At 40.3% G+C, this 27739-nt stretch overlaps 1 protein-coding gene across 1 annotated transcript in view; it reads right to left on the bottom strand.

Annotated features, from left to right (window-relative positions):
* The window catches only part of PABPC1L (poly(A) binding protein cytoplasmic 1 like), a 756219-nt gene that overhangs the window by 431084 nt on the left and 297396 nt on the right, over positions 1-27739 (bottom strand). The window contains exon 5 of the mRNA XM_053716712.1: positions 14093-14187. Coding sequence (XP_053572687.1) covers positions 14093-14187 — 95 coding nt within the window. The remainder of the gene's footprint in view (positions 1-14092; positions 14188-27739) is intronic.

Raw genomic sequence — 27739 nt, 5'->3', positions numbered from 1 at the left:
CTAATGTTGTTAGAATTCACAACCTTAGGTAAAAATTGAAAAGAAGTCCGTAACACCGCCTTATCCTGATGAAAAATCAGAAAAGGAGATTCACAAGAAAGAGCAGATAGCTCAGAAACTCTTCTAGCAGAAGAGATAGCCAAAAGGAACAATACTTTCCAGGAAAGTAATTTAATGTCTAGAGCAGTGTTTTTCAACTAGTGTGCCGTGAGAGATCCTCAGGTGTGCCACGGCAGACTGACAACAGTGTGACATATTTTTTAAACTTTGCTTGTTTTTTACTCCCAGTGCAGGGGTAGTTTGTAGGAGGCATGGCATAACAGCACAATACATACAGTATGTTTGTATGTGTATATATATATATATATATCCTGTATTAGGATACAATGTGTGATTTTTTTTTAAATTTTGCGATGGTGGTGTGCCACAGGATTTTTTAATGTAAAAAAGTGTGCCACGGCAAAAAAAAGGTTAAAAATCACTGGTCTAGAGAATGCATAGGCTCAAACGGAGGAGCCTGCAAAGCTTTCAAAACCAAATTAAGACTCCAAGGAGGAGAGATCAACTTAATGACAGGTTTGATACGAGACAAAGCCTGTACAAAACAATGAATATCAGGAAGATTAGCAATCTTTCTGTGAAAAAGAACAGAAAGAGCAGAGATTTGTCCCTTCGAGGAACTTGCAGACAAACCTTTATCCAAACCATCCTGAAGAAATTGTAAAATTCTAGGAATTCTGAAAGAATGCCAGGAAAATTTATGAGAAGAACACCAAGAGATGCAAGTCTTCCAAACTCGATAATAAATCTTTCTAGAGACGGATTTACGAGCCTGTAACATAGTGTTAATCACTTAGTCAGAGAAACCTCTATGACTGAGGATCAAGCGTTCAATCTCCATACCTTCAAATTTAATGATTTGAGATCCTGATGGAAAAATGGGCCTTGAGATAGAAGGTCTGGTCTTAATGGAAGTGTCCAAGGTTGGCAACTGGCCATCCGAACGAGATCCGCAAACCAAAACCTGCGTGGCCATGCTGGAGCCACCAGCAGTACAAATGAACGCTCCAATAGAATTTTGGAGATTACTTTTGGAAGAAGAACTAGAGGCGGAAAGATATAAGCAGGATGATAATTCCAAGGAAGTGACAACGCATCCACTGCTTCCGCCTGAGGATCCCGGGATCTGGAGAGATACCTGGGAAGTTTCATGTTCAGATGAGAGGCCATCAGATCTATTTCTGGAAGACCCCAGATTTGAACAATCTGAAGAAAAACCTCTAGATGAAGAGACCATTCGCCCTGATGTAACGTCTGGCAGCTGAGGTAATCCGCTTCCCAATTGTCTACACCTGGGATGTGAACCGCAGAAATTAGACAGGAGCTGGATTCCGCCCATACAAGTATCCAAGATACTTCTTTCATAGCTTGAGGACTGTGAGTCCCCCCTTGATGATTGACATATGCCACGGTCATGACATTGTCTGTTGGAAAACAAATAAACGATTCTCTCTTCAGAAGAGGCCAGAACTGAAGAGCTCTGAAAATCGCACAGAGTTCCAAAATGTTGATTGGTAATCTCGCCTCCTGAGATTCCCAAACCCCTTGCGCTGTCAGAGATCCCCATACAGCTCCCCAACCTGACAGACTCGCATCTGTTGAGATCACAGTCTAGGTTGGACGAACGAAAGAGGCCCCTTGAATTAAACGATGGTGATCCATCCACCAAGTTAGAGATGATCGAACATTGGAATTTAAGGATATTATTTGTGATATCCTTGTATAATCCCTGCACCACTGGTTCAACATACAAAGCTGGAGTTGTCTCGTGTGAAAACGAGCAAAAGGGATCGTGTCCGATGCAGCAGTCATGAGACCTAAAATCTCCATGCATAATGCTACCGAAGGGAACAATTGAGACTGAAGGTTTCGACAGGCTGAAACCAATTTCAGACGTCTCTTTTCTGTCAGAGACAAATTCATGGACACTGAATCTATTTGGAAACCTAAAAAGGTTACACTTGTCTGAGGAATCAAGGAACTCTTTTTCTAAATTGATCCTCCAACCATGTCTTTGAAGAAACAACACAAGTTGATTCGTATGAGATTCTGCAGAATGTAAAGACTGAGCAAGTACCAAGATATCATCCAAATAAGGAAATACCGCAATACCCTGTTCTCTGATTACAGAGAGAAGGGCACCGAGAACCTTTGAAAAGATCCTTGGCGCTGTTGCTAGACCAAATGGAAGTGCAATAAACTGGTAATGCTCGTCTAGAAAAGAGAATCTCAGAAACTGATAGTGATCTGGATGAATTGGAATATGCAGGTATGCATCCTGTAAGTCTATTGTAGACATATAATGCCCTTGCTGAACAAAAGGCAGAATAGTTCTTTGTCACCATTTTGAATGTTGGTATCCTTACATAACGATTCAATAGTTTTAGGTCCAGAACCGGTCTGAAAGTATTCTCTTTCTTTGGTACGATGAATAGATTTGAATAAAATCCCAGACCCTGTTCCAGAACTGGAACTGGTAAAATTACCCCAGCTAACTCTAGGTCTGAAACACATTTCAGAAACGCCTGAGCCTTCACTGGATTCACTGGAATGCGTGAGAGAAAGAATCTTCTCACAGGCGGTCTTACTTTGAAACCTATTCTGTACCCTTGCGAAACAATGTTCTGAATCCAAAGATTGTGAACCGAATTGATCCAAACATCCTTGAAAAATCGTAACCTGCCCCCTACCAGCTGCGCTGGAATGAGGGCCGCACCTTCATGCGGATTTAGGGGCTGGTTTTGACTTTCTGGAAGGCTTGGATTTATTCCAGACTGGATTTGGTTTCCAACTGGAAACTGTTCCTTTAGGGGAAGGATCGGGCTTCTGCTCCTTATTCTGACGAAAGGAACGAAAACAATTAGCAGCCCTGTAATTGCCTTTAGATTTTTTGCCCTGAGGCAAAAAGGCACCCTTCCCTCCAGTAACAGTTGAAATTATAGAATCCAACCGAGAACCAAACAATTTATTACCTTGGAAAGAGAGAGAAAGCAAAGTTGACTTAGAAGTCATATCTACATTCCAGGATTTAAGCCATAAAGCTCGTCTAGCTAAAATAGCTAAAGACATATACCAGACGGGAAGAGGGGGGAGGAGTCTGGCCGCGCTGGAAGATGGCCACGCATTAGAAGGGCTCCAGCTCCTTTAACTGACAAAACAGCATTATATGGCGTAGATATTGCTTATAAGTACCTGTGAATGGACTAGAATATCTCCCCTACATACCACCACTAATTCCCAGCAACAGATCGATGTATAAAGAGAGTAAGGGAACACAACATCAACACTGCACGAATAAGAGGCCTACCTGGGCGCCGGAATTTCAGACCAATGACTGCGCCCTGACAGCGGGTAAACCTACTCAGTCAGCAGCGGTGGTGACAAGAGCTGCGAGACTGTCCGGATCCTGATCCACCTTAAACACTTGACCGCAGCTCAGCAGTGCACGCCTCAGAAGCGGTGCACTAGACAGATCCTTGCCTACACACAGCATATCACCAGCGGTCCTCATAGACGCCATCTTTGGACGCGGCCTCAGTATTACCGCTGTGGGGATTTTCATGCCGCAGGAAAGGCGACTCTCAGGGGCAGCGCATACAATCCGGAGGTAAGAAGGAGAGGGCAGTTACCACTATATTTTAGAGCAAGAGACTTGCACCATAAGAACCTCTCAAGACATACCTTATAAAATAGTTTGCAGCGATGATACCAGAAGAAATTCAGTTGCGGGGTTTTAGCGGTCTGTCCCCAAATCTGGTATCAAGTTAACCTATTACCCCCTGCCATAAATTAGCAATTATAAGGAGCAGGGAGGCAAACCCACAGAGAGTTGTTTTAAGCGCCATAAAATACCTGCAGGGGATGCCTAACAAGAGGCAAAGCAGGGCTGACAGAGCGCTAAATATAAAACCCCTATCACAATTCTTGAAGCCAGCTGCCACAAGTAAATCAGCAGGCAGAGCAGAAATGGCGACTTCACCAACCCCCTCAATAGTATCAGACGCTGCCTCTGCATTATATCTGACAAAGGAGGATATTGTTCACTTGTCCTCTAAGGAGGACCTTAAAGACATTATGCACGAGATAAAAACACTATTTGGGGACCTTAGAAGAGACATAGCAGCACTGGACACTAGCATTCTAAAAATTGAATCAAATGTTAGCAAAGTCTCAACTTCTGTAAAACAGAATTCAACTGAGCTGCAACACCACACTGAAAACCTGCAATTCCTAAACGACAAGATTGAAGACCTTGACAATAGAGGTCGCAGGAATAATCTGCGAATTCGTGGGGTCTCAGAAACAGTCCCACAGCAGGGGATTGAAGGATACCTTCAGGCCCTATTTAGAATTATTAAAGGGAACCCCTCTGCCCCAGAAATACCACTAGAAATGGCACACCGAGCACTTAAGCCCAGGCCCCCCAGCAAAGCCCCGCCAAGGGACATAATTGTAAAGTTTCTCAGTTTTAAGGATAAAGAAGGGATTATACAAGAGGCAAGGCGCAAACACCCTATAACCCATGCCGGAGAAGAGATTCAAATCTTTACCGACCTCTCACCAGTCACCCTTCAGAAGAGGAGAGAATTAAGCCACATAACATCTGGACTCAGGTCACATAAGATCCAATATCGCTGGGGATTCCCTGTCTCCATTATAGTGAACAACAACAATAAAACTGTCATCTTTAGGCCTGGAGCAGATGAAAAAGAATTTTTTGAAAATCTGTCCCTACAGTCACCGCCAACGCAGAACTCAAACACAGCCAGTGGGATACCTTCCTCCCAGTCTTCCTTGGGCTAGTCGCTGAACGCATGGAACCACTGGTAATGTACTGCATGTAAAAAATGGTAATGAGGTGCCTCCTATACTTTCTTCCTTGAAATGACTGTTGACCCACCAGGGAAGAACACCCATTTAGTGGGTCTTGTTGTGGACTCTAGACATGTAATTTAATACTTGATAATTGTTTGTCACCTTGCTTGTTGTGATTTAAATAGATTAGCGAGGGCTAAGAATATACGTTTAGTGCCTACACACATATTACTAGGGACAGCACGTTTAAAGCTGTCCAACCTCAGATTATCTTTACTAGCCTGCCTGGAGGCTTCCTGTTTTATGGCACAATGCATCATCTTTAGGATAACTAGTTAATTACCGCAAAGGAGAGAGTAGCACTGATCCCTGGTATAAATATCAACATATTTTACATAAATCACACAATGTAAGAGGGAAGAAATTACAGAAAGTAGGCTCTATCCACAATAGGATGCCTTATAAAGCAATATTTCTTACATAAAGTTAGACGCCAACCGTGTTGGTTTCAGAGACAATACTCCTTCCCAACTCCAGGTAGGCTGTAATTTGGCTACTTAACAGCTACAGCTTCTTAGAAGGCCCGTTTCACAGGTTTTGTCACAATCTTATACGCCAACACTCACTGCACCTCAATGAAGTAATTGAAGCGCCAAAGATTTTCTTTTCATAATTTACGTCAGTTATGGGGCTTTTCCCCGGTTATTGTAATTTATTTACTGTAATTGTATTCAATTCTGGTTGAAAATTTGTATTCTCTATATTTGTCGGTATAAGAGTGTTTTGTACATAACCATTGCAAATTAATCCGCTACATCTATTGCTTTCCCTCTACCCACTTTACCTAGACTTTCCTTTTTCTTCTCCTACTTCTTAAAACCTTCTCCCCCTTACCACTCACCGCTCTATCTTATCCTATTCTCTCCCTTTTTTTTTTTTTTTTTGGTTATATAATAATGCAGCCCAAGGTTAGTAAATTTCAAGACCATGGCATCAATATCACCACAATAAATGCGAAGGGCCTTAATAACCCCGGCAAGCGATCTATTGCTTTCCGGGAGCTGGCAAAACTGCATAGCCAAATCATCCTCATTCAAGAGACCCACTTTCAGAGGGGTAAAGAACCAAAATGGCATCACCCAATGTACCCAACGGCCATGTTTGCCTCGGGAGCGAGCAAAAAAGGGGGGGGGGGTAGGTGTCATTTTTCACAAGTCAGTCCCCTTTCACTTTACTCAAGTAGAGAAGGACCCAGAGGGAAGATATATAATAATCATAGGCACCCTGTACGGACACTATATCACTTTGGCGTCAGTTTACTCCCCTAGCTTCTCTCAAGGAAATTTCATTAAAAGAGTTACAAACCTTCTCTTGGAGCACTCCAAGGGAATTACCTTTCTGGCAGGTGATTTCAATCTGGTAGCTAATACAACTATAGACACCTCAAGGGGCGTGACCTGCACACCTTCCTCCACAATACATCAGGTAAATTCTTCTCTTAGAGAGTTGGCTTTACATCCCAGCTCAAGGGATTACTCCTTCTATTCCATCCCTCATAACAGCTATTCGAGGCTAGATTACGTATATACAGATGCCAACGGTTTATCAATCACACAAAAATGCGACATTGGACACATCACTTGGTCAGACCATGCCCCAGTCACATGCTTGGTTCACTGGCCTGAAATACCGGTAACAGACTTCACGTGGAAACTTGACACCACTTTACTAGACGACCCCTTAATACTTGAGGACACACGTAAGACACTTAAAGAATATTTTGATTTAAACGCGTCCCCATCCACCTCAGCTATGATGCTGTGGGAGGCTCACAAAAGCGTAATACGAGGAACCCTCATTAGGCATAAAGCTATACTGAATAAGCGCTACCGGATAAAATACACTGAATTACTCACCGCGCTACAATCATTAGAAACTTCACATAAGGCAGACCCATTAAACACAGAGGTGAAAAATAAACTACTCACCACTAAGTTGGAACTAAATAAATACTTAGAAGAAAGGCGCCAAAAGAAAGCACTTTCCATGAGACAGTATTATTATGAGGGAGGAAATAAACCTGGTAGGATATTGGCTAGATCTATTAAAAAAAAAAGACAATTGCAATAATTTATCCATTCCATCAAAACTAAAGAAGGCCACCGCCTCTATAGTAGTTCGCAGATTGCGTCTGCGTTTCATAAATACTATCACTCCCTTTACAACATTAAAGAAAACCTAGAGCCCCGAGACGTGGGGTCCCCTCAATCCCGAGGGTCTCAAAAAATTGACTCATACCTCAGTAACATTGGCTTGCCACTGTTAACCAAAGAAGCCTCGGAGTATCTAGACTCTCCAATCACTAAAGAAGAACTAACTCTAGCTATCAAAAACTCTCCATCGGGGAAGAGCCCAGGCCCTGATGGTTTTACAATATCTTATTATAAAAAGTTTACTGAAGAGGTTACTGGACCCCTCATACAACTGTTCAATAGCCTCAGAGAGAACCCACAATTATCCAACATTCTTTTAGAGGCCAACATAACTGTCATACCTAAGCCTGGTAAGATACCAGAAACACCGTAAAACTTTAGGCCCATATCTCTCATTAACACAGACATGAAGCTGTTGGCCAAAATATTGGCAACTCGCCTCAACAAATACCTCCCAGAATTGATATCTAATGACCAGGTGGGTTTTGTCCCAGGGCGGGAGGCTAAAGATAATACCACCAAAGTTACACAGCTAATCTCCCATGCAAGAGTTACAAAAACCCCTATGGTATTATTCTCCACCGACGCGGAGAAGGCCTTCGACAGGGTCGATTGGCCTTTTCTGCGTCGGGTCATGGAAAAAATGGGATTTGGAGATACCTTTTTGAACACAGTTTTTGCCCTCTACTCAAACCCCAATGCGAGGATTAGAGTAAATGGAACCCTATCTGAAACTGTCCCCATAAATAACGGAACCAGACAGGGTTGTCCCTTGTCCCCGCTTCTATTTGCTTTGTCAATAGAGGCTCTGGCCCAAAAAATTAGGCAGAACCATAATATCACAGGATTACAAATTGATCACACTGAGTATAAACAGGCACTATATGCCGATGATGTCCTCTACACCATTACAAACATTGAAACATCCCTGAGTTACTAACTGAGCTGAAGACATACGGAGATGTATCAAACTTTCTCCTTAACTTGGGTAAATCAGAATTATTAAACATTAACGCTTGCCCCAAACTTACACAATCTCTACAAAAAAACATACAACATTAAACTCGCCAAAGATAAATTAAAATATTTAGGGATACACCTCACCTCTGATCCTGCAGATCTCTATAAAACATAATTTTGAAACTCTTAAGCATAACATCATGACAGATCTCTCCTCTTGGTCTAATAAGCCCCTCTCATGGTTGGGCAGGGTGGGAGTTATTAAAATGAACGTCCTTCCAAGGATCTTATACATTTTTCAAACAGTCCCAATCGCCCTCTCACCTGGTTACCTAAACCAACTCCAAAAGATGTAGTACAGTACGTGTGGGCGAAAACTAGACCCCGTCTTCCCAGACGCACTATGTACTTGACGAGAGAGAGGGGAGGTCTAGAACTTCCTGACTTACAGGCATACAGAAACGCTACCATACTACAGAGGATAGTCGCCTGGGCACATAACACAGACCAAAAGGCTTGGATTCACTTAGACAAATTCTCAAGCAAAACAACGTCAGCACACTGGCATGGGTTTCTCCTACTAAGAGACCTAAGACTGTTCGGGAATACCACTTGTTAACAGAGACTTTTCGGGTGTGGGATAGCATTCTAGCTACTACTTCACATATAGCCACAAGGCATTCCCCTCTTACACCAGTCATAGAGAACCCTGACCTCCCCTACCACAGCTTAAGTTTCCATAGGTCCAAACCATATGTCCTTAGGGCGGGGTCGATAAAGGGAATAACAGAAAATGGGAATATTCTGCCCCAAGACAGACAGAGAAATTCACGCAGACATTTTCCAACAATGGATACACTATAATCAACTAACCCATTACATAAAATCCCATAAAAATAAACAAGATCTGGGGAGAGACTTAACACCCTTTGAGGCCCTGTGCACCGCTGTACGTGAACCCAGACATCTGATCTCACTGATCTATGGGATTTTGCTCGTTCCCGAGGCAAATACACTTCCCACATATACCAATCAATGGCATAGGGAATTTGAATCAGTTTATGACTATAGGGATTGGATGAAGGCGTTGAGCCTCATCAAAAAATCTTCGGTATCGGCATACGTTCAAGAGTCCCACTTTAAGCTTCTAGGCAGATGGTACCTCACCCCCGTGAGGCGACACAAAATATTCCCTACTCTTAGCCCCACCTGCTGGAGGGGATGTGGCGAGGAAGGCTCTCTGCTCCACATATGGTGGCGCTGCCCAAATTTAAGGGACTTTTGGCCAAAGGTGACGGAGGAGATGACTACTATCCTCAACGTTACTGTTCCAGACTCACCAGAAATACTTTTATTCATGAACTTACCTAAAGCACAAAGTGAAGCACACCTAGAACTTATGTTGGTGATGATATCTGGGGCCAAAATGCTAATACCCAGACAATGGAAATCAAGGGTCATTCCTACGATTGAGGAATGGCGAACTCAGGTGGAAGGGACTCTTCTCATGGAGAGATTTCACTACCTGAAAACGCACAAATTGGAAACTCATGAGTTGATGCTGGCCTTGTGGCACAAAACAATCTAACTTTTTTTTTTTTTCCTCTCAGTTACTGTCTTCCCCAATTTTTCCTCCCTCCCCCTCCTTTCCTCTACTACCTCACTCTTGTGCAATTAGACTTTCTAGTACCGGATATTGAATAACCACACTTGTAAAGAGAAATAGACTTTTCAGTCACCGTCCTCGGAGGAGTTATGTGGGACGGAATCAAGCATTTTTTGATGTAGAAAACAGCTTGGTTCTAATACTTGTAGTAAAGAATGTTGATACATCGGAATGTAACCATATTCATATTCTCTATTTGTACTATGTTTTTTCTTGCATCAATAAAGCTTTTGAAAAAAAAAAAAAAAAAAAAAAAAGACATATACCGGACATCAACTCTAATGATATAAAAAATGTTATTAGCGTGTTGAAGAAGTTTAACAATGCTATATGTATTATGATCTGTCACTTGTCGCGCTAAAGCCTCCAACCAGAAAGTTGAAGCTGCAGAAACATCAGCCAAAGAGATAGCAGGTCTAAGTAGATTACCTGAACATAAATAAGCTTTTGTCAAAAAAGATTCAATTTTCCTATCTAAAGGATCTTTAAACAAACTGCTATCTGCCGTAGGATTAGCAGTACGTTTGGCAAGAGTAGAGATAGCCCCATTGACTTTAGGGATTTTATCCCAAAACTCCAATCTATCAGATGCCACAGGGTACAATTTCTTAAACCTTGGAGGAGGAGTAAATGAAGTACCCAGACTATCCCATTCCCTAGCAATCACACCTGAGATAGCATCAGGAACTGGAAAAACGTCCGGAATGAACACATGAGGTTTATAAACCGAATTTAATCGTTTAGCAGTTTTAGTAACAAGAGGACTGGACTCCTCCATATCTAAAGCAATCAAAACTTCTTTAAGTAATGAACGAATAAACTCCATCTTAAATAAATATGAAGATTTATCAGTATCAATATCTGTAGTAGAATCTTCTGAACCGGAAAAAACCTCATCAGAAACAGATAAGTCAGAATGATGGCGCCTAAAAATCTGAAATGTGAGATGTCTTGAAAGACCTTTTACGTTTACTGGAAGGAGGAATAACAGACAGAGCCTTCCTAATAAAATTAGAAACAAATTATTTTACATTAACGGGAACATCCTGAACAATAGATGTTGAAGGAACAACAACAGGTAAAGGATTATTACTAAAGGAAACACAATCTGCATAGGAAAGTTTATCATGACCGCTTTCACAAACTACAGCTGGAGGAACAGTTACCACAAGTTTACAACATATGCACTTAAATTTGGTATAACCAGCATCAGGCAGCGTCTGTCCATTAGTGGATTTTGATCCAGGGTCAGGATGAGACATCTTGCAATATGTAATAGAAAAAACAACATATAAAGCAAAATTATCAAATTCCTTAAATGACAGTTTCAGGAATGGGAAAAAATGCTAAATAATAAGCTTCTAGAAACCAGAAGCAATGAAAAGGAAATGTTTAAATGTGAGTAAAAAAGACGCCCACATTTTTTTGGCGCAAAAGAAATGTCTGAATACGCATGCGTAACAGAATACAACTTCCGGCGTCAAGTACGTCGCCGGAAATGACAAAATTTTTAGCGCCAAAAAAGTTTGCACCAAAAATGACGTAATAAAAATAAACATTTTCTGCCCCCGCGAGCCTAACAGCATGCAGGAAAAAATGGCCAAATGAAATTTTTCAAGGTAAGAAAAAACTAAATGCATTATCCCAATAATGAAACTGACAGTCTGTATTGAAAAGGAATACTGATTATCCTGAATCAAGGCGAATATAAGTTTATAGACATATATTTAGAACTTTACATATAAAGTGCCCAACCATAGCGTAGAGTGTCACAAAAAATAAGACTTACTTACCCCAGGACACTCCTCTACATATAGCAGATAGCCAAACCAGTACTGAAACGAGAATCAGTAGAGGTAATGGTATATAAGAGTATATCGTCGATCTGAAAAGGGAGGTAGGAGAAGAAATCTCTACGACCGATAACAGAGAACCTATGAAATAGATCCCCTAGAGGTAGACCATTGTATTCAAATAGGCAATACTCTCTTCACATCCCTCTGACATTCACTGCACTCTGAGAGGAAAACCGGGCTTCAACCTGTTGCGAAGCGCATATCAACGAAGAATCTTAAGCACAAACTTACTTCACCACCTCCACGGGAGTCAAAGTTTGTAAAACTGAATTGTGGGTGTGGTGAGGGGTGTATTTATAGGCATTTTAAGGTTTGGGAAACTTTGCCCCTCCTGGTAGGAATGTATATCCCATACGTCACTAGCTCATGGACTCTTGCTAATTACATGAAAGAAAAATTTCTCACAGGAGGTCTTACTCTGAATCCTATTTGGTACCCCTGAGAGATAATGCTCTGAAACCATTGATTTTGGACAGAATTTGCACAAACATCCTTGAAAAATCTTAATCTGCCCCCTACCAGCTGAGCTGGAATGAGGGCCGCACCTTCATGCAGACTTAGGGCTGACTTTGGTTTCTTAAAAGGCTTGGATTTATTCCAATTTGAGGAAGGCTTCCAATTGGAAACAGATTCCTTGGGGGAAGGATTCGGTTTTTGTTCCTTATTTTGACAAAAGGAACGAAAAAGAGTAGAAGCCTTAGATTTACCCTTAGGTTTTTTATCCTGAGGAAAAAAACTCCCTTGGCATCACAAATAAAATGATTAGCATGTTGCAGCAAGCGAACAATGCTATACATGTCAGGATCCAATTCTTGTTGCTCTAAATTCTCCAAAAAAAAAGTTGATGCAGCCGCAACATCAGCCAAAGTAATTGCAGGCCTGAGAAGATGACCTGAATATAGATAAGCTTTCCTTAGATAAGATTCCAGTTTCCCATCTAAAGGATTTAAAAGAAGTACTATCTTCCATAGGAATAGTGGTACGTTTAGCAAGAGTAGAAATAGTCCCATCAACCTTGGGGATCTTTTCCCAAAACTCTATAGAAATTGCTGGTAAAGGATACAATTTTTTAAACCTTGAAGGAGGAATAAAATGAGTACCTGGCTTATTCCATTCCTTAGAAATCATATCAGAAATAGCATCAGGAATAGGAAAAACCTCTGGAGTAACCAAAGGAGGTTTAAAAAAAGCATTAACGTTTACTAGTCTTAACGTCAAGAGGACTGGCTTCCTCAAAATCCAAAGTAATTAACACTTCTTTTAACAAAGAACGAATATACTCTATTTTAAATAAATAAGTAGATTTGTCAGCATCAATATCTGAGGAAGGATCTTCTGAATCAGAAAGACCCTCATCAGAGGAGGATAATTCATTATGTTGTCGGTCATTTGAAATTTCATCAACCACCTCCATAGGAGGCAAAGTTTGTAAAACTGAATTGTGGGTGTGGTGAGGGGTGTATTTATAGGCATTTTGAGGTTTGGGAAACTTTGCTCCTCCTGGTAGGATTGTATATCTCATACGTTACTAGCTCATGGACTCTTGCCAATTACATGAAATAAATATATATATATATATATATATATATATATATATACATATATAAATAAATAAATAAAAACAATTGCATGCAAAAGCAAGGGGAATAGTATCTGTCCTAGGGCCATATATACACATAGATAAACTTAATATTTTTAAAGTGCCTATAATCAAAGCTACATGAGTGTATATATAAAAATATAAAACACTTACCCATAGACACTCGTCCACTATCAAGCAAGTAGCGGACAGCCAAACTAGTACTGAAACAGAGATAATGGAAATAGAAGTATAATGTAGATCTTTTAAAGGGAGGCAGAAGACGAGTCCTTGTGACCAAATTTACAGATGCCCTATGAAGGATTTCCCATGAGGTGAAACCATTGTATCACAAACCAATACTCAAAATACATTCCTCTGACAAGCACTGTACTCTGAGGGAACTTGGCTTCAACATAGACTGAAAACCCCTTTCACTAAGGAAAGCATGAACATCTTCATGCTTCAACTAACTCCAACGGAGACAAAGTAAAGACTAAGGTATGTGTGCAGGGTTTTATTAGACTTTTGGGGTTTGGGAGACTGCCTCCTCCTAGTGGTAGGAATGTCATTTTCATGAGTAATGGATCATGGACTCTCGCCATCTATATACAAGAAATAGGGTGTTATCTTAATGGTGCTGTCAGAGTCATCTATTGAAAGCATGTTCATCTACTCGTTGCTCAGTGGAAAACCGACATGCTTACTTATACACAATTTAACATAATTTTCGCAGACATATTGTTTGCTTAGCAGCTATCATATATTGATGGACTGAATAATTGTTTGTTTATATCAATGTTTATATTGTATCTTAATTTGATTCCTGTTAATGTCATGTACTTGTATATTGAAAAGTCAAAAATCATTAACTAAAAAAAGTACAACATACTTCAAACCATGCACATCAGTAATTAAATGAAGAGCATTTCTGGATTCTTACTTTTTGTGCTTCTTCATGATTTCCAAAATTGACAAAGCCAAAGCCTCTGGATCGACCTGTCTCGTCCATCATTACTTTTACACTTAATGTATTACCTGAAAAATATAAATTTATCCCAGAATTAAAAAAAAAAAATATATATATATATATATATATATATATATATATATATATATATATATAAAAAATAAAATTACTATTAATATGCTAATAAAAACCCCTAATATTTTTGAAATGTGAACTAAAAAAGGGACATGAGTAATATTCTTTACTGCTTTACTGTGCGCATGCATGACCAAAATTATTGATAATAGTGCATGTGATGTACATGCAAACAAAATGACAGGGCTAGCAGTCAACATTGAGGTATGGAAATCGGGTGATGTTAATGCAAACATTCTTCAAAAAGGATGAAAACTATTATGAAAACTGTATCATCATTAAATTGTATTTTAACTAAGGAGGTTTAAACCCTTTTCTTCAGATTCTGAGAAACCGCACAGAAAGCAGGGGATGAGCCAAAACATATATAGGGACCTGTTTTATTAATTTAATAATTTGTGCTTGCAGAGTCTGGCTCTTGAAAAGTGTCAGTGACATTTTAATATTGCCCAGAAAGAGGGAAAGCAGAGACTAAGGTGAATTAAGGAAAGACCAGAACATCCAGTGTGCAAAAATTGGTTAAAGATGAAAAAACATAATTTATGTAAGAACTTACCTGATAAATTCATGTCTTTCATATTAGCAAGAGTCCATGAGCTATTGACGTATGGGATATACATTCCTACCAGGAGGGGCAAAGTTTCCCAAACCTCAAAATGCCTATAAATACACCCCTCACCACACCCACAATTCAGTTTAACAAATAGCCAAGAAGTGTGGTGATAAGAAAGGAGCGAAAGCATCAAAAAAATAAGGAATTGGAATAATTGTGCTTTATACAAAAAAATCATAACCACCACAAAAAAGGGTGGGCCTCATGGACTCTTGCTAATATGAAAGAAATGAATTTATCAGGTAAGTTCTTACATAAATTATGTTTTCTTTCATGTAATTAGCAAGAGTCCATGAGCTAGTGACGTATGGGATAGCAAATACCCAAGATGTGGAACTTCCACGCAAGAGTCACTAGAGAGGGAGGGATAAAATAAAGACAGCCAATTCCGCTGAAAAATTAATCCACTATCCAAATCAAAAAAGTTTCAATTTTTATAATGAAAAAAACTGAAATTATAAGCAGAAGAATCAAACTGAAACAGCTGCCTGAAGTACCATTCTACCAAAACTGCTTCTAAAGAAGAGAAAACATCAAAATGGTAGAACATAGTAAAAGTATGCAAAGAAGACCAAGTCATTGCTTTGCAAATCTGATCAACAGAAGCTTCATTCTTAAAAAGCCCAGGAAGTAGAAACTTACCTAGTAGAATGAGCAGTAATCCTCCGAGGCGGGAATCCACCCGACTCCAAATAAGCATGATGAATCAAAAGTTTAAGCAAGATGCCAAATAAATGGCAGAAGCCTTTTGACCTTCCTAAAACCAGAAAAGATAAAAAATAGACTAGAAGTCTATCTGAAATCTGAATAGTTTCAACATAGAATTTCAAAAACTCTTACCATATCCAAAGAAAGTAAGAATCTCACCAAAGAAGTCTTAGGAAAACAATAATTCCTCCCTAATGTTTGTTAGAATTTACAACTTTAGGTAAGAATTGAAATGAGGACAGCAAAAAAACCACCTTATCCTGATGAAAAAAATCAGAAAAAAGAGATTCACAAGAAAGGACAGATAATTCAAAAACTGTTCTAGCTGAAGAGATGTCCAATAAGAATACTTTCCATGAAAGTAATTAATGTCCAGAGCAAGCATATGCTCAAATAGAAGAGCCTGAAAAACCTTCAGAACCAAATTAAGACTCCAAGGAGGAGAAATTGGCTTAATGACAGGTTTGATACGAATCAAAACCTGAACAAAATGATGAATATCAGGAAGTAACACTGCCTTATCCTGATGAAAAATCAGAAAAGGATATTCACAAAAAAGAGCAGATAACTCAAAAACTCTTCTAGCAGAAGAAATAACCAAAAGGAACAATACTTTCCCAAGAAAGTAATTTAATGTTCAGAGAATGCATAGTTTCAAACGGAGGAGCCTGTAAAGCCCTCAGCACCAAATTGAGACTCCAAAGAGGAGAGATTGAATTAATGACAGGCTTGATACGGACCAAAGCCTGTACAAAACAATGAATATCAGGATGATTAGCAATCTTTCTGTGAAAAAAGAACAGGAAGAGTAGAGATTTGTCCTAACAAAGAACTGAAGACAAAACATTATCCAAACCAACCTGAAAAAATAAAATTCTATGAATTTTAAAAGAATGCCAAGAAAAGTAGGTCTTCCAGACTCAATAATAAATCTTTCTAGAGACAGATTTACGAGCCTGTAACATAGTATTAATCACTGAGTCAGAGAAACCTCTATGACTAAGTATTAAGCGTTCAATTTCCATCCCTTCAAATTTAATGATTTGAGATCCTGATGGAAAAAATGGGCCTTGAGAAAGAAAGTCTGGTTTAAACAGAAGTGTCCAAGGTTGGCAACTGGCCATCCGAATGAGATCCGCATACCAAAACCTGAGAGGCCATGCTGGAGCCACCAGCATAACAAACAAATACTCCATAAGAATTTTGGAAATCACTTTGGAAGAACTAGAGGCGGAAAGAAATAGGCAAAAAGATAATTCCAAAGAAATGTCAATACATACACTACTTCTGCCTGAGGATCCCCGGACCTCAATAGGCCCCTGGGAAGTTCTTTATTCAGATGAGATGCCAACAGATCTATTTCTAGAAATGCTCACGTCTGAAAAATTGAAAAACATATCTGGGTATGAAAGACCATTCTCCCGGATGTAAGCTTGATTAACAGAGATAATCTGCTTCCCAAATATCTATACCTGGGGAAAAAAACACAGAAATTAGATAGAAGCTGGATTTAGCCAAAGCTAATATCCGAGACACTTCTGTCACAGCCTAAGGACTGATAGTCCTACCCTGATGATTGACATACACCATAGTTGTGATATTGTCTGAAAAACAATAAACGTCTCTTCTTCAAAAAGAAACTAACTGAAAAACTCTGAGAAAGCACTAAAAGTTCTAAAATATCAAATGGTAATCTCGCCTCCTGAGATTTCCAACCCCTTGTGCTGACAGAGATCCTCAGACAGCCTCCCAACCCAAAAAGACTCACATCTGTAGAGATCATGGTCCAGGTTGAAAGAAACGAAGAGACCTGTAGAACTAAATGATGGTGATCTTAACCACCAAATCAAGAGAGATAAATATTAGGATTCGAAGATTTAAAATGCGAAATCCTAGAATCCCTGCACCATAATTCAGCATAAAACTGGAAAGGTTCTTTCTATTGAAAATGAGCAAAGGGAATTGAATCCAATGCTGTGGCCATAAGACCTAAAAATTCTATGCATAGATAGCAACTGAAGGAAATAATAGAGACTAAAGGTACCGACAGACGGAACCCAATAAAATTGTCCCTTGTCTGATAGAGACAGACAGTGACACAAACTATCTGGAAACCTAAAAAAGGTGACCCTTGTGTGAGGAATCAAGAGCTTTTGGAAAAAAAAGATCCTCTAACTATGTCCTGGAAGAACAAAGTGAATCATATGAGATTCCGCATCCTCAGAAAATAATCTGAATGAAAACAGAAAAATGAAAAACATAATTTATGCTTACCTGATAAATGTATTTCTCTTGTAGTGTATCCAGTACACGGATCATCCATTACTTGTGGTATATATTCCCTTCCCAACAGGAAGTTGCAAGAGGATCACCCACAGCAGAGCTGCTATATAGCTCCTCCCCTCACATGTCATATCCAGTCATTCGACCGAAACAAAACAAGAAAGGAGAAACCATAGGGTGCAGTGGTGACTGGAGTTTTAATTAAAATTTAGATCTGCCTTGAAAAGACAGGGCGGGCCGTGGACTGGATACACTACAAGAGAAATAAATTTATCAGGTAAGCATAAATTATGTTTTCTCTTGTTAAGTGTATCCAGTCCACGGATCATCCATTACTTGTGGGATACCAATACCAAAGCTAAAGTACACAGATGATGGGAGGGACAAGGCAGGAACTTAAACGGAAGGAACCACTGCCTGTAGAACCTTTCTCCCAAAAACAGCCTCCGAAGAAGCAAAAGTGTCAAATTTGTAAAATTTTGAAAAGGTGTGAAGCTTAGACCAAGTCGCAGCCTTGCAAATCTGTTCAACAGAGGCCTCATTCTTAAAGGCCCAGGTGGAAGCCACAGCTCTAGTAGAATGAGCTGTAAATCTTTCAGGGGGCTGCTGTCCAGCAGTCTCATAGGCTAAGCGTATTATGCTACAAAGCCAAAAGGAGAGAGAGGTTGCTGAAGCTTTTTGACCTCTCCTCTGTCCAGAGTAAACGACAAACAGGGAAGAAGTTTGACGAAAATCTTTAGTTGCCTGTAAATAGAACTTCAGGGCACGGACTACGTCCAGATTATGCAAAAGACGTTCCTTCTTTGAAGAAGGATTAGGGCACAATGATGTGACAACAATCTCTTGATTGATATTCCTGTTAGAAACTACCTTAGGTAAAAACCCAGGTTTATTACGCAGAACTACCTTGTCTGAATGGAAAATCAGATAAGGAGAATCACAATGTAAGGCAGATAACTCAGACTCTTCGAGCCGAGGAAATAGCCATCAAAAACAGAACTTTCCAAGATAAAAGCTTAATATCAATGGAATGAAGGGGTTCAAACGGAACACCTTGAAGAACTTTAAGAACCAAGTTTAAGCTCCACGGAGGAGCAACAGTTTTAAACACAGGCTTAATCCTAGCCAAAGCCTAACAAAAATCCTGGACGTCTGGAACTTCTGCCAGACACTTGTGGAAAAGAATAGACAGAGCAGAAATCTGTCCCTTTAACGAACTAGCAGATAAGCCCTTTTCCAAACCCTCTTGTAGAAAGGACAATATCCTAGGAATCCTAACCTTACTCCATGAGTAACTCTTGGATTCGCACCAATATAAGCATTTACGCCATATCTTATGGTAAATTTTTCTGGTAACAGGCTTCCGTGCCTGTATTAAGGTATCAATAACTGACTCTGAGAAGCCACACTTTGATAGGATCAAGCGTTCAATCTCCATGCAGTCAGCTTCAGAGAAATTAGATTTGGATGGTTGAAAGGACCTTGTATTAGAAGGTCCTGCCTCAGGGGCAGAGACCATGGTGGACAGGACGACATGTCCACTAGGTCTGCATACCAGTTCCTGCGTGGCCACGCAGGCGCTATCAGAATCACTGATGCTCTCTCCTGTTTGATCTTGGCAATCAGTCGAGGCAAAAGCGGAAACGGTGGAAACACATAAGCCATGTTGAAAACCCAAGGGGCTGCTAGGGCATCTATCAGCGCCGCTCACGGGTGTCTGGACCTGGATCCGTAATGAGGAAGCTTGGCGTTCTGGCGAGACGCCATGAGATCCAGTTCTGGTTTGCCCCAACGATGAATCAGTTGAGCGAACACCTCCGGATGAAGTTCCCACTCCCCCGGATGAAAAGTCTGGCGACTTAGAAAGTCCGCCTCCCAGTTCTCCACGTCTGGGATGTGGATCACTGACAGGTGGCAAGAGTGAGACTCTGCCCAGCGAATTATCTTTGAGACTTCTAACATCGCTAGGGAACTCCTGGTTCCCCCTTGATGGTTGATGTAAGCCACAGTCGTGATGTTGTCCGACTGAAATCTGATGAACCTCAGTGTTGCTAACTGAGGCCAAGCTAGAAGAGCATTGAATATTGCTCTTAACTCCAGAATATTTATTGGGAGGAGTTTCTCCTCCTGAGTCCACGATCCCTGAGCCTTCAGGGAGTTCCAGACTGCGCCCCAACCTAGAAGGCTGGCATCTGTTGTTACAATCGTCCAATCTGGCCTGCGAAAGGTCATGCCCTTGGACAGATGGACCAGAGAAAGCCACCAGAGAAGAGAATCTCTGGTCTCTCGATCCAGATTTAGTAGAGGGGACAAATCTGAGTAATCCCCATTCCACTGATTTAGCATGCATAATTGCAGCGGTCTGAGAGGCAGGCACGCAAATGGCAGTATGTCCATTGCCGCTACCATTAAGCCGATTACTTCCATGCACTGAGCCACTTACGGGCGTGGAATGGAATGAAGGACACGGCAAGCATTTAGAAGTTTTGATAACCTGGACTCCGTCAGGTAAATTTTCATCTCTACAGAATCTATAAGAGTCCCTAGGAAGGAGACTCTTGTGAGTGGTGATAGAGAACTCTTTTCCACGTTCACTTTCCACCCATGCGACCTCAGAAACGCCAGAACTATCTCTGTATGAGACTTGGCAATTTGAAAGCTTGACGCCTGTATCAGGATGTCGTCTAGATACGGAGCCACCGATATGCCTCGCGGTCTTAGAACCGCCAGAAGTGAGCCCAGAACCTTTGTAAAGATTCTCGGGGCCGTAGCTAACCCGAAGGGAAGAGCTACAAACTGGTAATGCCCGTCTAGAAAGGCAAATCTTAGGTACCGATAATGATCTTTGTGAATCGGTATGTGAAGGTAGGCATCCTTTAAGTCCACTGTGGTCATGTACTGACCCTCTTGGATCATGGGTAGGATGGTTTGAATAGTTTCCATTTTGAATGATGGAACTCTTAGGAATTTGTTTAAGATCTTTAGGTCCAAGATTTGTCTGAAGGTTCCCTCTTTCTTGGGAACCACAAACAGATTTGAGTAAAATCCCTGCCCTTGTTCCATCCGCGGAACAGGGTGGATCACCCCCATTACTAGGAGGTCTTGTACACAGCGTAGGAATGCCTCTTTCTTTAACTGGTTTTCTGATAACCTTGATAGATGGAATCTCCCTCGAGGAGGAGAATCCTTGAAGTCCAGAAGATATCGCAGAGATATGATCTCCAATGCCCAGGGATCCTGGACATCTCTTGCCCACGCCTAGGCGAAGAGAGAAAGTCTGCCCCCCACTAGATCCGTTTCCGGATAGGGGGCCATTCCTTCATGCTGTCTTAGGGGCAGTAGTAGGTTTTCTGGCCTGCTTGCCCTTGTTCCAGGACTGGTTAGTTTTCCAGGCCTGTCTGTAACGAGCAACAGTTCCTTCTTGTTTTGGAGCGGAGGAAGTTGATGCTGCTCCTGCCTTGAAATTTCGAAAGGCACGAAAATTAGACTGTTTGGCCTTTGATTTGGCCCTGTCCTGAGGAAGGGTATGACCCTTACCTCCAATAATGTCAGCAATAATTTCTTTCAAGCCGGGCCCGAATAAGGTCTGCCCCTTGAAAGGAATATTAAGTAATTTAGATTTAGAAGTCACGTCAGCTGACCAGGATTTAAGCCATAGCGCTCTCCGTGCCTGGATGGCGAATCCGGAGTTCTTAGCCGTTAGTTTAGTTAAATGTACAATGGCATCAGAAACAAATGCATTAGCTAGCTTAAGTGCTTTAAGCTTGTCCATAATTTCATCCAATGGAGCCGAGTAAATGGCCTCTTGCAGAGACTCAAACCAGAATGCCGCAGCAGCAATGCATGCAAGGGGCTGCAAGATAAAAACTTGTTGTACAAACATTTTTTTAAGGTAACCTTCTAATTTTTTATCCATTGGATCTGAAAAAGCACAACTATCCTCCACCGGGATAGTGGTACGCTTAGCTAAAGTAGAAACTGCTCCCTCCACCTTAGGGACCGTCTGCCATAAGTCCCGAGTAGTGGCGTCTATTGGAAACATTTTCCTAAATATAGGAGGTGGGGAAAAGGGCACACCGGGTCTATCCCACTCCTTGCTAATAATTTCTGTAAGCCTTTTAGGTATAGGAAAAACGTCAGTACACACCGGCACCGCATAGTATCTATCCAGCCTACACAATTTCTCTGGAATTGCAACTGTGTTACAGTCATTTAGAGCAGCTAAAACCTCTCCTAGCAATACACGGAGGTTCTCAAGCTTAAATTTAAAATTAGAGATCTCTGAATCCGGTTTCCCTGGATCAGATCAGTCACCCACAGAATGAAGCTCTCCGTCTTCATGTTCTGCAAACTGTGACGCAGTATCGGACATGACTCTCACAGCACCAGCGCGCTCTGTCCTAATCCCAGAGCTATCGCGCTTGCCTCTTAATTCTGGCAACCTAGATAATACTTCTGTCAGAGTATTATTCATGATTGTAGCCATGTCCTGTAAAGCGATTGCTATGGGCGTCTCTGATGTACTTGGCGCCATATTAGCACGCGCCTCCTGAGCGGGAGGCGGAGGTACTGACACGTGAGGAGAGTTAGTCGGCATAACTTCCCCCTCGTTGTCTGGTGATAATTCTTTTACAGATAAAGACTGACCTTTATTATTTAAAGTGAAATCAATACATTTAGTACACATATTTCTATGGGGCTCCACACTGGCCTTCAAACATAATGAACAAACAGATTCATCTGTGTCAGACATGTTTAAACAGACTAGCAATGAGACTAGCAAGCTTGGAAAAACACTTTAAAATAAGTTTACAAGCAATATAAAAAACGCTACTGCGCCTTTAAGAAGCACAAAACCTGTCTCAAGTTGAAATAACAATGAACCAAATCAGTTATAGCAACCAAATTTTCACAGTAAATGTATTAAGCTAGCAGAGCATTGCACCCACTTGCAAATGGATAATTAACCCCTTAATACCCAAAACGGATAATCAATAGAGAAAAAAACGTTTTTAACACAGTCAAACACACTGTCACAGGTCTGCTGTGACTGATTACCTCCCTCAAAATGACTTTTGAAGTCCCTTGAGCTCTCTAGAGACGTCCTGGATCATGCAGGAAGAAGCAGGAAGACTGAGTCTGAATTTTTACTGTGCAAAAAAGCGCTAAAATAGGCCCCTCCCACTCCTTATTACAACAGTGGGAAGCCTCAGTTAACTGTTTCTATGCAGAAAATAAGTCAGCCATGTGGAAAAAAATTATGCCCCAATAAGTTTTTATCACCAATGTACCTCAAAAAACAATTAAACATGCCAGCAAATGTTTTAAACATCCTTTTTTAAAGAGTATGTATCTCTTATTGATAAGCCTGATACCAGTCGCTTCTACTGCATACGAGAACAGCCAGTGGATCTTAGTTACTTCTGCTAAGATCATATAAAACGCAGGCAGATTCTTCTTCCAAATACTGCCTGAGAAAAAACAGCACACTCCGGTGCCATTTAAAAATAACAAACTTTTGATTGAAGAATTAAGTATAAAACACCACACTCCTCTCACGACCTCCATCTATGTTGAGGGTTGCAAGAGAATGACTGGATATGACATGTGAGGGGAGGAGCTATATAACAGCTCTGCTGTGGGTGATCCTCTTGCAACTTCCTGTTGGGAAGGGAATATATCCCACAAGTAATGGATGATCCGTGGACTGGATACACTTAACAAGAGAAATATGCATTTATTGTATCTAATGAAAACAAATAATGCTATCACTGACCAAAAAAAGGCAGAATAGTTTGAATAAAACTCTAAAACCCAGTTCCTAAAAATGGAAATGGAAGAAATACCTCAGAAGATTCCAGGTCTGAGCAGCGCTTGAACCCCACGGGTGATCAGTCATGCTTCAACAGTACCCAAAATATATAGGACCGAAACATACTTAAAGAAAGTGTTAGCCTTACTGGAATAAAACTGAAGAAATTTGGACCGAATAGAACCAAATAAATTTCAACAAAGTCTTAACCTGCCCCTTGCCAGTCAAGCTGGAATACGGCACGTACATCGCAATTTTAGGGAGCTGATTCCGAACTGAAAAATTTCCAATTAAAAACATGTTACTTGGGAAAGAATTCAGGAATTTGTTCCTTAATAAGAACAACCAAACTAGTATAAGCTTAAAGTTTTAGTCTTAGAACTCAATCTTGAAGCCCAGAGTAACAGTTAAGAATTGAATCCAATTATAAAACAAATAATTGATTATCTTAGAACAAAAGAAATATGGATTTTTAGAAATCACTAAATTCTTCTAGCTAAAACAGCTAAAGACATAGATTAAACCTCATTTGCGAAAATATTCAATAAAATGAAGACAAATTAAATTATTAGCATGATAGTCCAGTTAAAGGACCCGTCAATACACTAGACTTGCATAATCAATAAATGCAAAACAACAAGACAACAGCACCTAGTCTAGTAAATGTTGTCCCTTTAACAAATGCTAAAATAAATCATAATCTGATACTTGATCTTAAAGTAAACCGAAAAAATGAAGCAATTGCAACATCATCCAAATAAATCACAGGTCCAAGAAAAGTACCTGAAACTAAATAATTTTCCATAAATAAGATACAACCATCTAAAGAAAAATAAATACTATTTTGCTATAGAAACAATAGCATAATTAGTAGAAGTAGAGATAGCCCCAATAAATTGGAGAACCCTCCAAATTGAATTTAACTGCCGGCAAAGAATATAGTTTAAAACCTTTGAAGAAGGAATAAAAGAAAATACTCAGCCTATTCCATTCCCTAGTATGAGGAAAAAAAACCTCTGAAAACACAGAAGAATAAATAAGCAGAAATAGTGTTAGCTAGTCTTGAAAAATAACTAGTTACCTTAATATCCAAAATAATCAACACCTTTTCAACAAAGAACAAATGTACTTTAATAAAAAAATAAAATAAAAAAGTAGATTTGTTAGTGTCAATATCTGATGAAGAAAATTCTGAATGAGAAAAAACATTATTGGCGCTAAATACAACGCCCATATATTTGGCTGCAAGTATGACGCCACATCCTCTGACGCCAGAACCGACGCCCACATTTTTTGGCGCAAAAAAATGTCTGAATACACATGCGTCAAAAATGACGTATAAACAGAATACAACTTCCGGCGTCAACTACGGCGCCGGAAATGACGAAATTTTTCCCCAATAAAGTCCGCGCCAAGAATGACGCAATAAAAAGGAAGATTTTCTGCCCCCGTGAGCCTAACAGCACACAGGGAAAAATGATCAATTGAAAATTTTCAAGGTAAAGAAAAATAAATTGAATTCAAATGCATTATCCCAAATAATGAAACTGACAGTCTGGATTTTAAAGGAATACTGATTATCCTGAATAATGGCAAATATAAGTTTAAAGACATATATTTAGAACTTTACATATAAAGTGCCCAACCATAGCTTAGAGTGTCATAATAAAATAAGACTTACTTACCCTAAGACACTCATCTACATATAGTAGACAGCCAAACCAGTACTGAAACGAGAATCAGTAGAGGTAATGGTATATAAGAGTATATCGTCTATCTGAAAAGGGAGGTAAGAGATGAATCTCTACGACCGATAACAGAGAACCTATGAAATAGATCCCGTAGAAGGAGACCATTGAATTCAAATAGGCAATATTCTCTTCACATCCCTCTGACATTCACTGCACGCTGAGAGGAAAACTGGGCTTCAGCCTGCTGCGAAGCACATATCAACGTAGAATCTAGCACAAACTTACTTCACCACCTCCATGGGAGGCAAAGTTTGTAAAACTGAATTGTGGGTGTGGTGAGGGGTGTATTTATAGGCATTTTAAGGTTTGGGAAACTTTGCCCCTCCTGGTAGGAATGTATATCCCATACGTCACTAGCTCATGGACTCTTGCTAATTACATGAAAGAAAAAATAATGTAATACAAGTTTTTTCCACTGCCTAAATAGTCCACTCCACAGCTGTGGAATGATGAAAGCAGCTTAGACTCAACATGACTTCCCCATGTGTTTTCAAGATATATACAAGCTATTTCTAGAGGACAAATTGCATTAACGCCCAGAATTTGTACGGGACAGGATCTCACACAGTGCAAATTCCCTGAGTTTGAAAGCTGTGCCACACGGCTCCCTTTCACAAGACCTTAGCATCCATTATGAGGATTGGTCAATTGTGGAGTAAGAGGAATGCTGAAAGTTGTGCTTTGCTGCTGATTCAGTTGAGAAATTCAATCACCGCAGGAGAGATTGATGACGTGAAAAAAAACAAAAAAACATAATTTATGCTTACCTGATAAATGTATTTCTCTTGTAGTGTATCCAGTCCACGGATCATCCATTACTTGTGGGATATTCTCCTTCCCAACAGGAAGTTGCAAGAGGATCACCCACAGCAGAGCTGCTATATAGCTCCTCCCCTAACTGTCATATCCAGTCATTCGACCGAAAACAAACAGAGAAAGGAGAAACCATAGAGTGCAGTGGTGACTGTAGTTTAATTAAAATTTAGACCTGCCTTAAAAGGACAGGGCGGGCCGTGGACTGGATACACTACAAGAGAAATAAATTTATCAGGTAAGCATAAATTATGTTTTCTCTTGTTAAGTGTATCCAGTCCACGGATCATCCATTACTTGTGGGATACCAATACCAAAGCTAAAGTACACAGATGATGGGAGGGACAAGGCAGGATTAAGCGGAAGGAACCACTGCCCGAAGAACCTTTCTCCCAAAAACAGCCTCCGAAGAAGCAAAAGTATCAAATTTGTAAAATTTTGAAAAAGTGTGAAGCGAAGACCAAGTCGCAGCCTTGCAAATCTGTTCAACAGAGGCCTCATTTTTGAAGGCCCATGTGGAAGCCACAGCTCTAGTAGAATGAGCTGTAATCCTTTCAGGGAGCTGCTGTTCAGCAGTCTCATAGGCTAGGCGTATTACGCTCTGAAGCCAAAAGGACAGAGAGGTTGCCGAAGCTTTTTGACCTCTCCTCTGTCCAGAGTAAACGACAAACAGGGAAGATGTTTGATGAAAATCCTTAGTAGCTTGTAAGTAAAACTTCAAGGCACGGACTACGTCCAGATTATGTAAAAGACGTTCCTTCTTTGAAGAAGGATTAGGACACAATGATGGAACAACAATCTCTTTATTGATATTCTTGTTAGAAACCACCTTAGGTAAAAACCCAGGTTTGGTACGCAGAACTACCTTATCTGCATGAAAAATCAGATAAGGAGAATCACACTGTAAGGCAGATAGCTCAGAGATTCTCCGAGCCGAGGAAATAGCCATCAAAAACAGAACTTTCCAAGATAAAAGTTTAATATCAATGGAATGAAGGGGTTCAAACGGAACTCCTTGAAGAACTTTAAGAACCAAGTTTAAGCTCCACGGAGGAGCAACAGGTTTAAACACAGGCTTAATTCTAACCAAAGCCTGGCAAAATGCCTGAACGTCTGGAACCTCTGCCAGACGCTTGTGCAAAAGAATAGACAGAGCAGAAATCTGTCCCTTTAAGGAATAAGCTGATAATCCTTTGTCCAAGCCCTCTTGGAGAAAAGACAATATTTTAGGAATCCTAACCTTACTCCATGAGTAATTCTTGGATTCACACCAATAAGGATATTTACTCCATATCTTGTGGTAGATTTTCCTGGTAACAGGCTTTCGTGCCTGTATTAAGGTATCAATGACTGACTCGGAGAAGCCACGCTTTGATAGAATCAAGCGTTCAATCTCCATGCAGTCAGTCTCAGAGAAATTAGATTTGGATGATTGAAAGGACCTTGTATCAAAAAGGTCCTGTCTTAGAGGCAGAGTCCATGGTGGAAAGGATGACATGTCCACT

The sequence above is a fragment of the Bombina bombina genome, chromosome 1 (genome assembly GCF_027579735.1).
Source record: "Bombina bombina isolate aBomBom1 chromosome 1, aBomBom1.pri, whole genome shotgun sequence".
NCBI classification, from domain to species: domain Eukaryota; kingdom Metazoa; phylum Chordata; class Amphibia; order Anura; family Bombinatoridae; genus Bombina; species Bombina bombina.
The sequence above is the reverse complement of the archived record's forward strand: the minus strand, read 5'-3'. Positions and strand labels throughout refer to the sequence as shown.